Source organism: Pseudopodoces humilis, chromosome 2, assembly GCF_049639895.1.
Source record: "Pseudopodoces humilis isolate 2021_Gansu_Grassland_sample_001 chromosome 2, ASM4963989v1, whole genome shotgun sequence".
NCBI lineage: Eukaryota > Metazoa > Chordata > Aves > Passeriformes > Paridae > Pseudopodoces > Pseudopodoces humilis.
Genome location: NC_142201.1, coordinates 6,997,582 through 7,010,378, shown reverse-complemented (window position 1 = coordinate 7,010,378; position 12,797 = coordinate 6,997,582). Strand labels below are relative to the sequence as shown.

The following is a 12,797-nucleotide window of genomic DNA, read 5'->3' as shown; positions in this document are numbered from 1 at the left end:
CCACACCATCATACTCTGTCTCAAAAAATTTAGTCAGGTATCTCATTTCTGTTGTGAAATTCTTAGAAAAATTTGAACTTCCTGAATCCATTCACAAAGAAGAAACAAATCAGCAAATTTAAGTAGATAACACCAAGTCACAATTTTGTCTTTCCTCCCATTTCCTTCCATCTGCTAGAATAATATAAACATCACAATTGTCTATATTCATGTTGTTTCACTTAACAAAACATATAAACACATCCCTGTGAATTGAAAGTAATGACTACACAGATGTTTCAAAGGAAATGTATCAGAATTTTCCACAGATTTTCTACAATGAATAAATAAACTACTAGTGTTTCTTGAAAGCTTGATTTTTCTTTCTCCTCTGTGTTCTTGTAACTGTATGATTACCAGAATTCTACAGATTGATATCTTGCTGGTTCAAGGACTTTTGTTTCAAATCACTTTATGCAGCACTTACCTAATCTGCAATCAATAAAAACATCTAAATGAAATAACGTTGAAGGATTTGTGATGAGTCCCATTTTTATACACTTCTAATTAGTTACCTGAGGTTCTACATCAAGTATTGCAATTAGTCCCTGCTCATGGATCTTTCGTATTGTTTCCAGTTTTGTCCCATACATTGCATCCTCATGGCTGCCATATTCCAGATATTCATTGTTTGATATATCCTGCATCATTTGGTCATGTGATACAAAGTAGTAATTTTTGCCATTTTCTTCATCTTTCTTTGGAGGTCTGGTTGTGTCTGAAAATACAGAATATTTTAGTACAGAAGCAATATTAAGGTTATATATGGCTTCTTTTTTCTGTTTGTTTATCAATACTTATTCACTGAATAAATCAGTGTCAAATCATATAGAGCAAGGAAGTATGAGGCAGTCAGAATGACAGGGAAAAGCAGGAGTTTGAGGGATATGTGTTGGGAAAAGCAGAAGTAGAGTCCCTAGGGTCTACTGAACTTAAGATACTCATATTTCTCCTAAATCCTCTTCTGTCCTAAAAACATTTCTGCATTTTCCTTTTAAAAAAAAAAAAATTATGAGGCTTTTATGAGTGTGAACAGGATAAGTCGAGAAGGCAGTTTAAAAACCTCATTACCTGTGGTCAAGAGAGGTGGAAGCTACTTAGGAATAACATACTTTTGGAATATGGCTTCTACAAACTTATATGGTAAGAGAAGTATGGCCTACTTCTAATCTTTAGAATTAACTGCCATTGCGTGTGACCTGATCTTTTTGATCAGGTTTTCAGAATGCAGGTAATTTCTTCATAAAACATTCTCCCAAACTCCTCACCCAATTTAAGGCCCATCTCAAAAGCCACCTACTACACCATGGTTTTGTAAAGGAATGCAGAAAGTGCCTCTTTTTAGTCTTACAAAACCAGTGAAACAATTTCAATGCTTCCACAGAGCAGGACCCTAGTGCAGGCAACCTCAGGCATGCTCATCATGGCAAAGGTGAGTCCATTTTAAAAGCACCTGCAGATAAAATAGGTGGTTTCTGTGAAGAAAATTAAATGAGTGTCACTGCTGAGCCATGTATGGCATTTCTGAGATAGAGTGGACAGGTAGGGGCTGGATGTGCTTGTTTTGGTGTGATGCATCTCCAAGAAATCATGTAATGGGATGTACAGTTCCTGCAGGGTATTGACAGAGATTGTTATCATGAAGGGAAAACACCTCTGTGCTCTTCATAACAGACCACTAATAAGTAGTGAAATTAACTGTGTTTTCTTTCACTTAGCATCATCTCTGGAAACTTGGAAGTTATTTTAGTGCAATACCAGTCCTTAAGACTTGGCTGCGTGAAGTAATTAAAACACTAAAGGTTTCCTCTAAATCCAGCTCATATTTCTTCTCAAGGGATTTATACACAGTTAAAAATGAGAAATCTTTTATCCGTCATTCTAAATTAACAAACATTTGGGGTAGAGAGAAGTATGTCTAACAAGAAGTTTTGTGAATAATAAGGAACATTTGATGCAAAAGTGGTGTTACTTTCCACCCTGCCCTTTGAAAAAGCAAAAGAAACACACCCAGTCCTACACAGCTCCCACCTTTAAGGCAGGATTTGTCTCAGCTGAGCTGAACACAGGCAGTAGAACAAGGGGGGTGTTTTCAAGGAGGACACAAACAATTCTGCACCACATGGAACCCTGCTACTCACGAGGAATGGGGTAAGCAAATCTGTCCGGATGTTTTGTGATGAGTGTGTTTTTTATGTGTCTTCTTCCGACACCGTGTGCACCTGATCCGCAACACAAAAAAAGCATTTAGAAATATTCCACCAGAAAGGCTTCAAAACTATGATGCTATGTTCAGAAAAACTGAAAATTACCTAGTAGGACTAGTGTTTTCCTTTTGAATGCTGGCAGCTTTACTACTTCTTCATATGTGACGAGATCTAATTGATCAAACACTAAAACACAAAAGAAAACCCCAAAGGATAAGAAAAAAATGGCATATGAAGGGTAGCAATTAATTCTGCTACAAATTAAAATTTTATCTAGTTTTAGGTTCCTAATACAAAGTAACATGTTATGGAAAATAAAACCATTCATTCCTTATGCAATTTTAACAAGAGTGTTCATTTAAAAAACTGTTAAGAGCAGTAACAAAGCTACTGAGATGCTCAGCAAAGTTTGCATGTCCTTTCATGCAGTGTTCAGCAGACCACAAAAATCAGCTATAACAGCATGCCATTCACGTTTGCATTCCTAAGAAATAGCAATACTAAAGAAAAATCTGTACACAGTGACCAACATGAATACAGTATGAGAACATCTATTTACACTGAAGATAGAGATACTTTCATAATAATGTTTTAACAATATCTATGAGAAATGCACAGTGTTAATACTTTGTGGTATTTATTCTTTCAAACCACACCATTTACTTGTAATTAGAGTTCTCTTTAAACACACGTGGTAATTAAACTGACATGCTTTTAAAACTTGTGACAGAATGAAGAATTCTAATGAAAAGTGATGGCATTACAGAAAAGAACCTCGACCATATTTAGGGAAAAATTGTAAAAGTATTATTTCAGATATCATTTCAACTGCAGTTGAAATTGGATGAATTCCATCATGCCTATCAATCTGTTGCCAATTGCCAGGGAATATAATGATTGACAAACCAAGTTTTGTTCATTAATAACAGCTTATTCCTCCTGTGCCCAGTAACACATCATCTCTGGTAACTCCTGCTGAATTCTAATGAAAGAAGCAGCCAGGAGGGAGTTATTTATATTTGTAAAGATTACAGCAACCAGCAATTGCGGAGCAGAATAACGAATACGAGTTTTCAGTTCTGTATTTTTGTACGCTATGAAAAGGAGGGAGGAGAGACTCCATCCACACCATGGAATATCTGTGAATTTCCAAGTCTTAAGATTGTTTATCCACCTCAGCTATATCCAATCCATCTTTTAGGATGAGTGTGGTTATCTCTCAGTTTTTTAATTTGATGGCAGTCTTTTTATCTGAAAAAGTCCAATGGCTTCAATTTGTTAAAATTACAAATCAGCCAACTGACAACTCTTTAAGGCCTTGAAAAGACTCAGATATGAAAACTTCCAAGTCCATTTGAAGCATTTTGAATTTCATCCTAAAGAAGAATCTCTTTCAACCTTTCCCCAAATACTACAAGCAAGAAATTACTCCTATTTTACTTCCATTCCACAATGCAATTCTTACTCTTGTTTTTTTTTCAACTTCACAGTATTTAAACAAATCAGTAATTCATTTTGTAATAAGGATCTACAACACACTAAGCAGCTTTACCATGCTAACCACTGAAGCCTGCAAGTTTCTTTCTCCATTGAAAAATAATAATTAAAAAAAAAATCAATCCTTTATTTTCTTCTTGAACAAAACCACGTTATGTTAGATACAAACAACAGGAACAAACATCAGAAATGACACATATTAATGCCTTCATCACAAAGAAGTAGCATGGAGATGTGTCTCAGTCTACATGGATTTAACTAATGATTGTGGGGTTCTCAAATGCAAAAGAAAAACGATTAATTTCTTAATATACAAAGATAGGAGGAATACAGGGCACACTTAAAGACTGAACTTCAATGCTTCTGTGTTACTAGCTAATAAAAGAAAAGGAGTTCTTGAAAGGAAACAGTAAGAAGCAAATAAAGAGGCATTGTCACTTGACAGGTTACTTACATGCACAGAGGCCATTGGGAGTAAGACAGCATGAAAAATGTACAGGGGTCATTGAGATATGGCTTGTAATATATTAGTAAAATAAAAAGTATATGCACAAAATAAACTTTACCATGCAATAGTCTAAACACAAGGCAAATAAATCACATTAAGAAATGATAAACGTATTTTATAAAAGCTTGGCAATTTTCTACATTATGCATAATATGAAGCATTGTTCTGGTATGTTCTGTTATTTTCTGAAGCCCTGCAATAACTTTTCAGCAAAATAAATAAATAATAGAACTGGATATCACTGCAGCATATCTCTAGAGCATTTATAAAAATGTCAGTGAATCTAATAATGGAAAAGATATTTCATTTTTTCTGTGGGATTTGGTTTAAAACTGACTTTATACTGATAAAACATGATCATGAAATTGCCTAATACTCTGATATGAAGCATGGAGGAAAGAACAACAGGATTACATTTATATTGTAAAGGAGAATGTATTTGCTTCTAATTCTAAAAAGTAACTGAAATCATCTCCTGTTTACTTCATAAACTACATCTGATTTGCAGAATAATCTCATTTCTACTTCCAGCAATATCCAAATATTCCACATCAGCTCTCAAATCATTAGCTGGCCACACAAATCTGAGCTGACTGTGAATTATTTTACTGGGTCATTTCTCAGCACTCCAGTCTCACCCCTAAGAGAAAATAACACACAAGTCCAAATAGATTACACACTGCTGATCAATTTATTTAATTTTATATTAAGATATAAGAGAAAAAAAATCTACTTTCCTGTAAGAGCAACATTTTGAGAATGATTAGACTTGTTTTGGAACCAGTGGGAGAAAAGATCTGTTTTTTATTCTGAAACAGAAGCACTGAAATGCTGCAAGGGCCAGTTTTGTCATATTTCTGACTAACAATCCTGGATGTGACAGGGCACTTCAGAGAATGTGAATTCAGTGCCACCTCAGTTAAACCTGAACTCACATGAGCACCAAAGCAATTAGTAATATTCATAAATGGAATATGCTCCATTTGGTGTCACTCCCTGGAATATTACTGGCATCACCTTCAGTACCTCAGGGACACTAAGATCAATAACATTTCTACAAGAAATCTGTATTTCAATCTGTGCTTGCATTAACTTTTTGACTAAGGGGAAAGGGGAAGTTGTATTCTGAAGGGAACAGTTTCTTTTATGGTCATAATAATAATTTTTAATGTTTGTATTTCTAATTTTTGGCAAATACCTGCTCTGATATAAAGCAAATAAAGATATAACACTGCTGGTGAAGGCAGGTGAACTGTGTGAATCAAAGTGCCATCAACCTACTCCAAAATGTCCCCCTCTGTCAAGAGTGCAAAGTCTAGATTCCTTTCAGGAATTAAACAGACAGAAAATCTTTGAGCTAGTTCTGCTCCTACAGTACTGCCTGCTCCTGCTCCTTCTTCCCTTGGCTATCCTTCCTTTAGCTCACTCCCTTGTAGCTGGCCCTGCTTACTCACACAGACATTTTTATCTCTGGATTTCCACTGAGAGCTGCATCAAGAAATGCATCTGCCCTAAAGAAAGAAAAATCCATGTCTTTTTTGGGTTGTTCTTGATCCAGTTCACAGCAGGGCCACAACAGAAGGGAGGAGCAAGGCTGTGGGAATGTGTGCTGGGAGCAGTTGATATCAGTATTGTGAAAGACTTTGGCTCATAAAATCCATTTTACTCTCAACAGCTTTTGTTATAATTGTTAAAATGTTATAATTGTTAAAACTACTACAGTGAAGGGGGAACATTGGAACAAGCAGGGTGTTACACCAGCAAAAGGAAGGAACCTACTTAAAGCTTTAAATCTCTGCTTGTGAGAGCTTTCAGGGCAACAAATAGTTATATATTCACCTGTGAACACCTTAAATGCAACACTGAATTTAAAGAGTGCAAACAACAATTAGTGTCCTTTGACTTTCTTAGAATTTACTTTCAAATTACTTTTAAGGAAACACATATTCATTAATAGTGACACATTATGAGCTCTGATACTGCACACACTGTGCAAGTAAAGAGAAATACATGAAAATATGGATTTATATTGTTTAATTGGTGTGCTCAAGAATGCAACTGAAAAAAACCCCCAGAAATTAATGTAATATAAAATACTTCCATTACAATGCTTGGACAGGTATCTATTCTGATTCTAATAAAAATCTCTGCAAGTCTCTCAGGAGACCACAACAACATAAGCAACACAGAATGTGCTACCAATGCAGAAGCAACAGAAAAGTGTTGAAAAGCAGTTTCAGCACATTAAGTATTTTATATTAAAAGAAGAAAAGAAGCAAATTCAGCTCATAAATGATGGAGTCTGTCTTCTTTACTACTAAAACTGATGAATTTTGCTTGAGAAGGATCTTTTACTCTACACTTCTACATTTTCTAACACCATTTCTTCAGCAGTCTAAACAGAAGCCCCAAACTCAGGATTCAGGCAGCAATCACTGCAAGGAGGATAAACCTCCACAGCTGATTCTATTTGGTAACTGTAAATAACACACTGACTATGCAATGGCTCCTATTCCACTTCCAGCTGTATCACTTCAATAAAAATGCTCTTTCATGACGTTTTCACGTATGTAATCTGTAACTATAAATACATAGTATTAACAAGGATGCTACTGAACAGTCTTTTGTAGAGCACAGAGTTATATAGGTTGCAAAAATCATATCCTGTTTGTTTCTAATGCTGCTTTAAACATAAACCCCCAAACTATGTAAGCCTCTATCAGGATATACTATGATGCATTGATTTTGTGGCAGCCTGCCTCTCACTGACTAAGCTCTCTGCTTACATAGCAAAGAATAAGCAGAGTAATGCTGGCAAAATTAGAATTTTACTTATGTTTTCCTAAGTAACTCATTAGGTTATAATAGTGCCAGCTGAACAATTAATGGCAAGGCTTAAAATGTAACCTGTGACAGATACCTGCATTTTTTGTTCATACCTGCATTGTGCTTTGCCAAATATTTGTCTTTGTACTGCTTTTTTTTCTTTCCAAACCAAGTACAGCTGGCCTGTTGCTCCTGTTTGGTCTTCTCCATGGCAATACAAGCAACACGCCTGACATAAGGAGGAGAAAAAACATTTTCTGTTGTAGTCAAGGATCTTTAAAAAGCTGCACAGAATGAATTAGAGAAGCAAGACTTTTTTAGAGCTAGAGAGCAGTAAAACTTTTAAAAACATTTTTTTTTTAAAATGACTTCAAAGAACACATATACAGGGATATTTTGATGTAAGAATATTTTCTTAGAAGTGGATGATGGAAGCTCACAGATGAAGTGAACATGGGAGGAAGGGCAGCTGCTGGAATGAATCCAGAACACTCTGCAGTAGATCAGAATGGAAGAGCACAAGGTCTGGAAAGATCACCACGGTTTAAATTCCTCCAGAGCAAGTGGTGCTGTGCTGGGGGACTGTTTGCAAGTTGATCTTTAGACTGAAACACTGCAAGGGACCCTGCTGCAATCTGCACCTGTGCCTCCCTTACATCAGGGCTTGCACAGAGCTCAGGAGATGGAACTAAAGGTCTTGTCTGCCTCCGTCTCTTCTGGCAAAATCTCCCTTAGCCAGTCCAGGAGGCACAGGAGCTGTGCACAACTCCAACTCTTTTACATAGCAATTCCTCTATGAAGTATTTTGGGCTAGATTATCCATGTTTATAAGCTTTATTGAGTTATGGCCATGCCTTCCAAGGCCCAGGACTCGCTTGCCAGAATTTGTACTGATGTATTTAAATTCTTTTCTAAACAGCTCCTGCAAGAGGCTGTTTAAAGGCTCTGCATTGCTCAGTGCCATTGCTGTTCATTGAACCTGCCACTGGCACTGTGATTTGGTTCTGCTTTTTGACATTCACATGAAAAATGAAAAAGAAAGAAAACCCTAAAACTCCTTCAATGACCTTTTTGCTTGACAACTTGCTAAAAACCCCATTCCTCTAGCACTTGCATGTAAACAGTACTAATGAAACCCCTGATTAGAAGTTGAAAGAGAAATTAATTTAACTCTCTTATATAACCAATTTGCATGTTGCCATTTTTAATCCTGGTTTCCTACAGTATACCAGAAAGCACAGTGTTTAACATAGGAATCTATCTTTATAATGTAATCACACATATGAAATTGCATGTAACCCTTACTTCTATGCATACATGAGAAAAAAAAATCAATACCACACAAACTGAGTCAATATACAGACTTAGGAAAAAAAAAAAGAAATAGAATAAAGAATTCTATCTTTAGATAGAGGCTAGCTATACAACAATGAAAAGCATGAAAGACAGAAATAAAATCAAAACTAAATTAATTTTTATAGAAAACTTAAGTCATACCATTCCTGAAGTTCAGGAGAAGGAATAAGACCTGCAGTACCATTTTTGGAGTTCTCAAGTTTACCCTGCCACCAGTTATGATCATCTTTGCTAATGATTTGGATAATATCACCAACTCGGAATCTGATGCCAGCTTCTTTGCAAGGAATGAGGTCATCCTTTGCTGGATCATATTCAAATTGTGCTCTTACATAGATCTACGGAAAAAAAAAGAGTTTATAAGAGACACTGCAATATCATTACTGGTATGGTATTGAGAGTAACAGGTGAAAATCTGATCTGTGAATGCAGCTACACATATAGGTTGCAACAAGCAAAGAAAGAAACATAAAAGGAAGGTGCCAAAGTGTAAGTGATTGTTGAAAATGAAAATGCCCCCTCCAGCAAATGATGGAGACATATGATGTCGTTTCAACAGTTCATGGTTTCTACATTCTATGGAACCTGAACAGCAAAAATGTATAAAACTCATAGAGTCCCTCAAACATTTATTAACTAACACAAATCATTACAGAACACAAGCCAGCACCTTACAACTCAATTTGTAATGTACTTTCCAATTGGAGTCCCATGGTATGTCTTAAAAATTTCTGTGACAGGGAATTTTACTGGATCGTATAAAAGATTTTGGCTTTACTAGTGATATTTGGAATGAGAACTTTTAAGACACTAAAAAAAAATCTTTTTTAGGAAGTTCTGTATTGTACCTATCACAAAATTACTCAGGAGGAATGTGGAAATTCTCTGTATGGGTTTTTCAGTAAAAGTCTGCTCCTGTGTAAATCTGAGCAAGTTATTCTCTAAGGAACATGTACAGAAAGAAGCCAAACTCTGACTTCACAATATACAAGATTATACCAATCCTTTCCTTGTGTGTTACTGAGGTCTCAACCCTAGAAAATGAAAATAAAAGTGATCCCCAATTTTGGTTGTTAACTGGAGCCCTGATGCATCCAAGGATCTTAAAATCAAAATTAAGTGCCATGGCCTAGAAGGGTAGTCTCTACAGTTCATGAACTTCAAACGCTACCCCTACAGCATCTCAGACACCCTTGTATACACATACTGCTGATTTTCTTACTAAAAATGGACTAGATTAAAAAATCCCAAACAATTACATTGCAAAGTAATATCCTTCTTAGAGACTGTAACAATCACTTTTCAACTCTGCTCAAATTCTGCTCCAATAATAGCACTAACTATGCAGTGTTAGCACTATTCATGGCTCCTAAAAAAGTAATCCAATCTGCACCTCAACATATGAATAAATTAACTAAAATGGCTAATCACTTTTATCTTCTATTTGATGTATTTTTATGGGTTTGCAGTGAGAGTATCAGATGATAGTACCAATACAGAACTCAACTTTTAATACATTAAATTTGACCCTTGCTCTGCTGTGCATTAAGTTTAAAAAAGCAATCCAGCTTATTTTAATTACTTGAGAAATAGGATTTTTTGAAACCAATTATGTTTACTTAGTTATTTGTTTTCCATGAAGTAATCAATATTGAGCCAATCCCTTATTTTGCCTGAAGCTTATTCATATAGGCCTAGAAACATCAGCAGTATTTTTACTATCTAGAAACTTCCCTGTTTTTCAAGTCCCTGCTCCAGTTTGAGCCATTATCCACCATATATTGGCAGCTCATGGAACATTACAGATTTCCTTACACATGAGAATTAGCCAAGTCCTCACTGTTTTCCAGGATGACAAGAAAAAGGTGCTGGTTCAATGGGAAAAATCAGGTAAAATTGAAAAACTCAGGTAATTATAAATGGTGTGAGTAAGAAAAACACAATTATTTTGATAATGCCTTGGATGAAGTTTCTTCTCCTGGGGAAAAAGCCCTATGAGAAGCAAATGAAAACCCCCTATGAATGTCTGGAAGGTATTTCATGGAGCCTTTCCAGGTTTACATTCAGGCAGCTTCAGAAGAAAATGGGAAGTTGAAAGAACCATAGAGAGGCTTTAAAAATGGGAAGTGAAAAAAACCTATTCTTGTAATAGAAGTTCCAGCCAGCTCAACCAGACAGCAGCATAAAAAGATTCTCAAAGACAAGAGTTAATGCAGCTGATTGACTTCTTGAATGGAATTTCAAGAGCTATTACAAAAATTCATGGTAGAGAAGGAGGCTGAGTACACAGTTAAAAATTCAGAGGTAGGTTTTAGAAAGATTATAAATAACTGGAACAGTTACTGGAGATGAATCACAAATCACTTGACAATATATGTTCATTTGGAGGCTGCAGTAAAAGAACATTCTTCAATTTTTTTTTCTTAAAAAAATTCTTTAAATTGCAAAGAGAAAGATAGGGAATCCTCTGAGGAGCCCCATGTGCTTTCTTGGAATTTTCTGGAGAGGGAAGATCTTTCTTTGGTTTGTGCTGGCTTGCACAACCACCAGGTCAACGTTACAAGGTTAAGTGAGGTTTTTGAATATGGGACTTAGGACTGAAATTTTAAGAGATCATCTTCAGATTAATCAAACCTTAACAGAAACCATCCTTAAATGTTTTTCTTTGAAATACTTTGTTGATGTTAATAATTAGTTTCAGATAAACTCAATCTTTGTCAGCACAATGTTTTAGAGTTTTAGACACCTGCCCGACTTGTCTCTGTTCCAGGTAAAATAGAAATTTGAGCTTTCCTCTAAGATTAAAATCTGTACAGGTCACTGCACTACAGGAAGTCTATTTAATGTATTCTGAACTAAATCAACATCTCCAGTTAAATTCACAATGACTTTGTAACTCTCACACATGTGTACACATTAAAAAAAAAAACAAAAACAAACTATTTTGAATTAGCCACACACAAATGAGTTAAAAAGAAAAATGAAAAAAATGGAACAAATTTTCCAAGCTTAAATGTTTTAGTCCAGCACATACAGAATATGAGGGGGGAAAAGGTAAGCAGGGATGTTTGCTAGCAGCTAAGTTTACAATAATTCCCATGGAGGATATCTATTCACCTGTCGTCCTTTTGGTTGTGTTGTCGATGGCAAGTCCTGCAGAATAAAGCCAACCCAGGAGAAGAAATTTTCATTTTACTTTTTAAGGGTACATAACACTGTTAGTGATTCATACTACATTACAGTAAAATGGTAAGTTAGACAAAAGTATAAAGCATTGACCCATGTTTAGAAATAACTTTTTTCTTTAAGAAAAATCAAACCCAGGCTGTTTAGCAGCAAGCTGAAGAAAGCAGGTAAAAAGTTTAAGCAGATAGAGAATGTGCTTTTTAATAAATAATTCAGCATCTTCAACACAAAAGCACCACCAAGTGAAAGAGGCTCTTTATGTGAATGCCTTTTCCACTTAAGTATCAAGTTTTGCTTTTAAAAGAGAGAGGTTATTTTAAATATTAAAAAACCTATGATTAAAAATGTATAATTGTGCTAAGAAATAAGGTTACCACTACTTTCACATTATAAATTTAATTTAATTAACAAAAATGTCTTAAATTTTTCATTCACACAATTACTTTTTAGTCTACTAATTAATAAGCACTTTACCTTGTGGCAAATAATGTCTAAGCTGTAATTTTTATTAATAGTTAAAGAAATAGTTACTCAGTTTTGGTTCTTTTTTGTTTGTTTTTAGCTGGTCCAAGGAACTCATGATATTGACAGCACTCACTGAAGAAACTTGTGTGTAGTTACTACATTGGTCCAAACAACAACAGATGATAAACAACACGAATTTTTACATTAATGTACTTTGGGAAGAACAGGAGATCGACAGCACCTTTCTACCTGAATACATACAAAACAGAAGTACTTTGTGTTAAAGATGTGATGGTAATAGCTTGGTTTGTAGTGCAGTTTAAAGCCACTTCCTTTTGCTTTCCATATCCAGGCAAGGCTCATGTTTCACACAGTATGTGCACGTACCACGACAGCAGAGAGCACACCAATTCCTTAACTCAGATAGCGGAAACCAGTACACGTTCCAGAGGGCTCTCAAAACACAAAACTTAAAAAAAAAAAAAGAATCTAAAATGTCTTGGGATACCAACTGCATGGTTACTCTTCCTTCAAACTCTGCTTCCAAAGTTCAGGATGGAAATAAAAGCTTCCACTTTAACCCTCTGCTCAGTTTTGAGGAAAGTGCTGACAATGATTTAAGGATGACTGAAGTGTCACAGTACAGTTATTAACATTTAATTCACTGTACGGCTTCTAATGAGAAGAATATGTTGGAAAAAGCCCTTCAAAAA

At 35.5% G+C, this 12,797-nt stretch overlaps 1 protein-coding gene across 10 annotated transcripts in view; it reads right to left on the bottom strand.

Moving 5' to 3' along the window:
* CASK (calcium/calmodulin dependent serine protein kinase) overlaps positions 1-12,797 on the bottom strand; it is a 190,436-nt gene that overhangs the window by 10,699 nt on the left and 166,940 nt on the right. For 4 of the 10 annotated variants that reach the window (XM_088068968.1, XM_088068972.1, XM_014255683.2 and 1 more), the window contains 6 exons: positions 11,551-11,586; positions 8,575-8,771; positions 7,191-7,306; positions 2,352-2,432; positions 2,181-2,261; positions 555-757 (listed from right to left, as the gene is read on the bottom strand). In XM_088068968.1, the coding sequence (XP_087925094.1) occupies positions 555-757; positions 2,181-2,261; positions 2,352-2,432; positions 7,191-7,306; positions 8,575-8,771; positions 11,551-11,586 (714 nt within the window). The remainder of the gene's footprint in view (positions 1-554; positions 758-2,180; positions 2,262-2,351; positions 2,433-7,190; positions 7,307-8,574; positions 8,772-11,550; positions 11,587-12,797) is intronic. The other 6 variants (XM_088068969.1, XM_088068973.1, XM_088068970.1 and 3 more) reach the window with 3 other exon arrangements.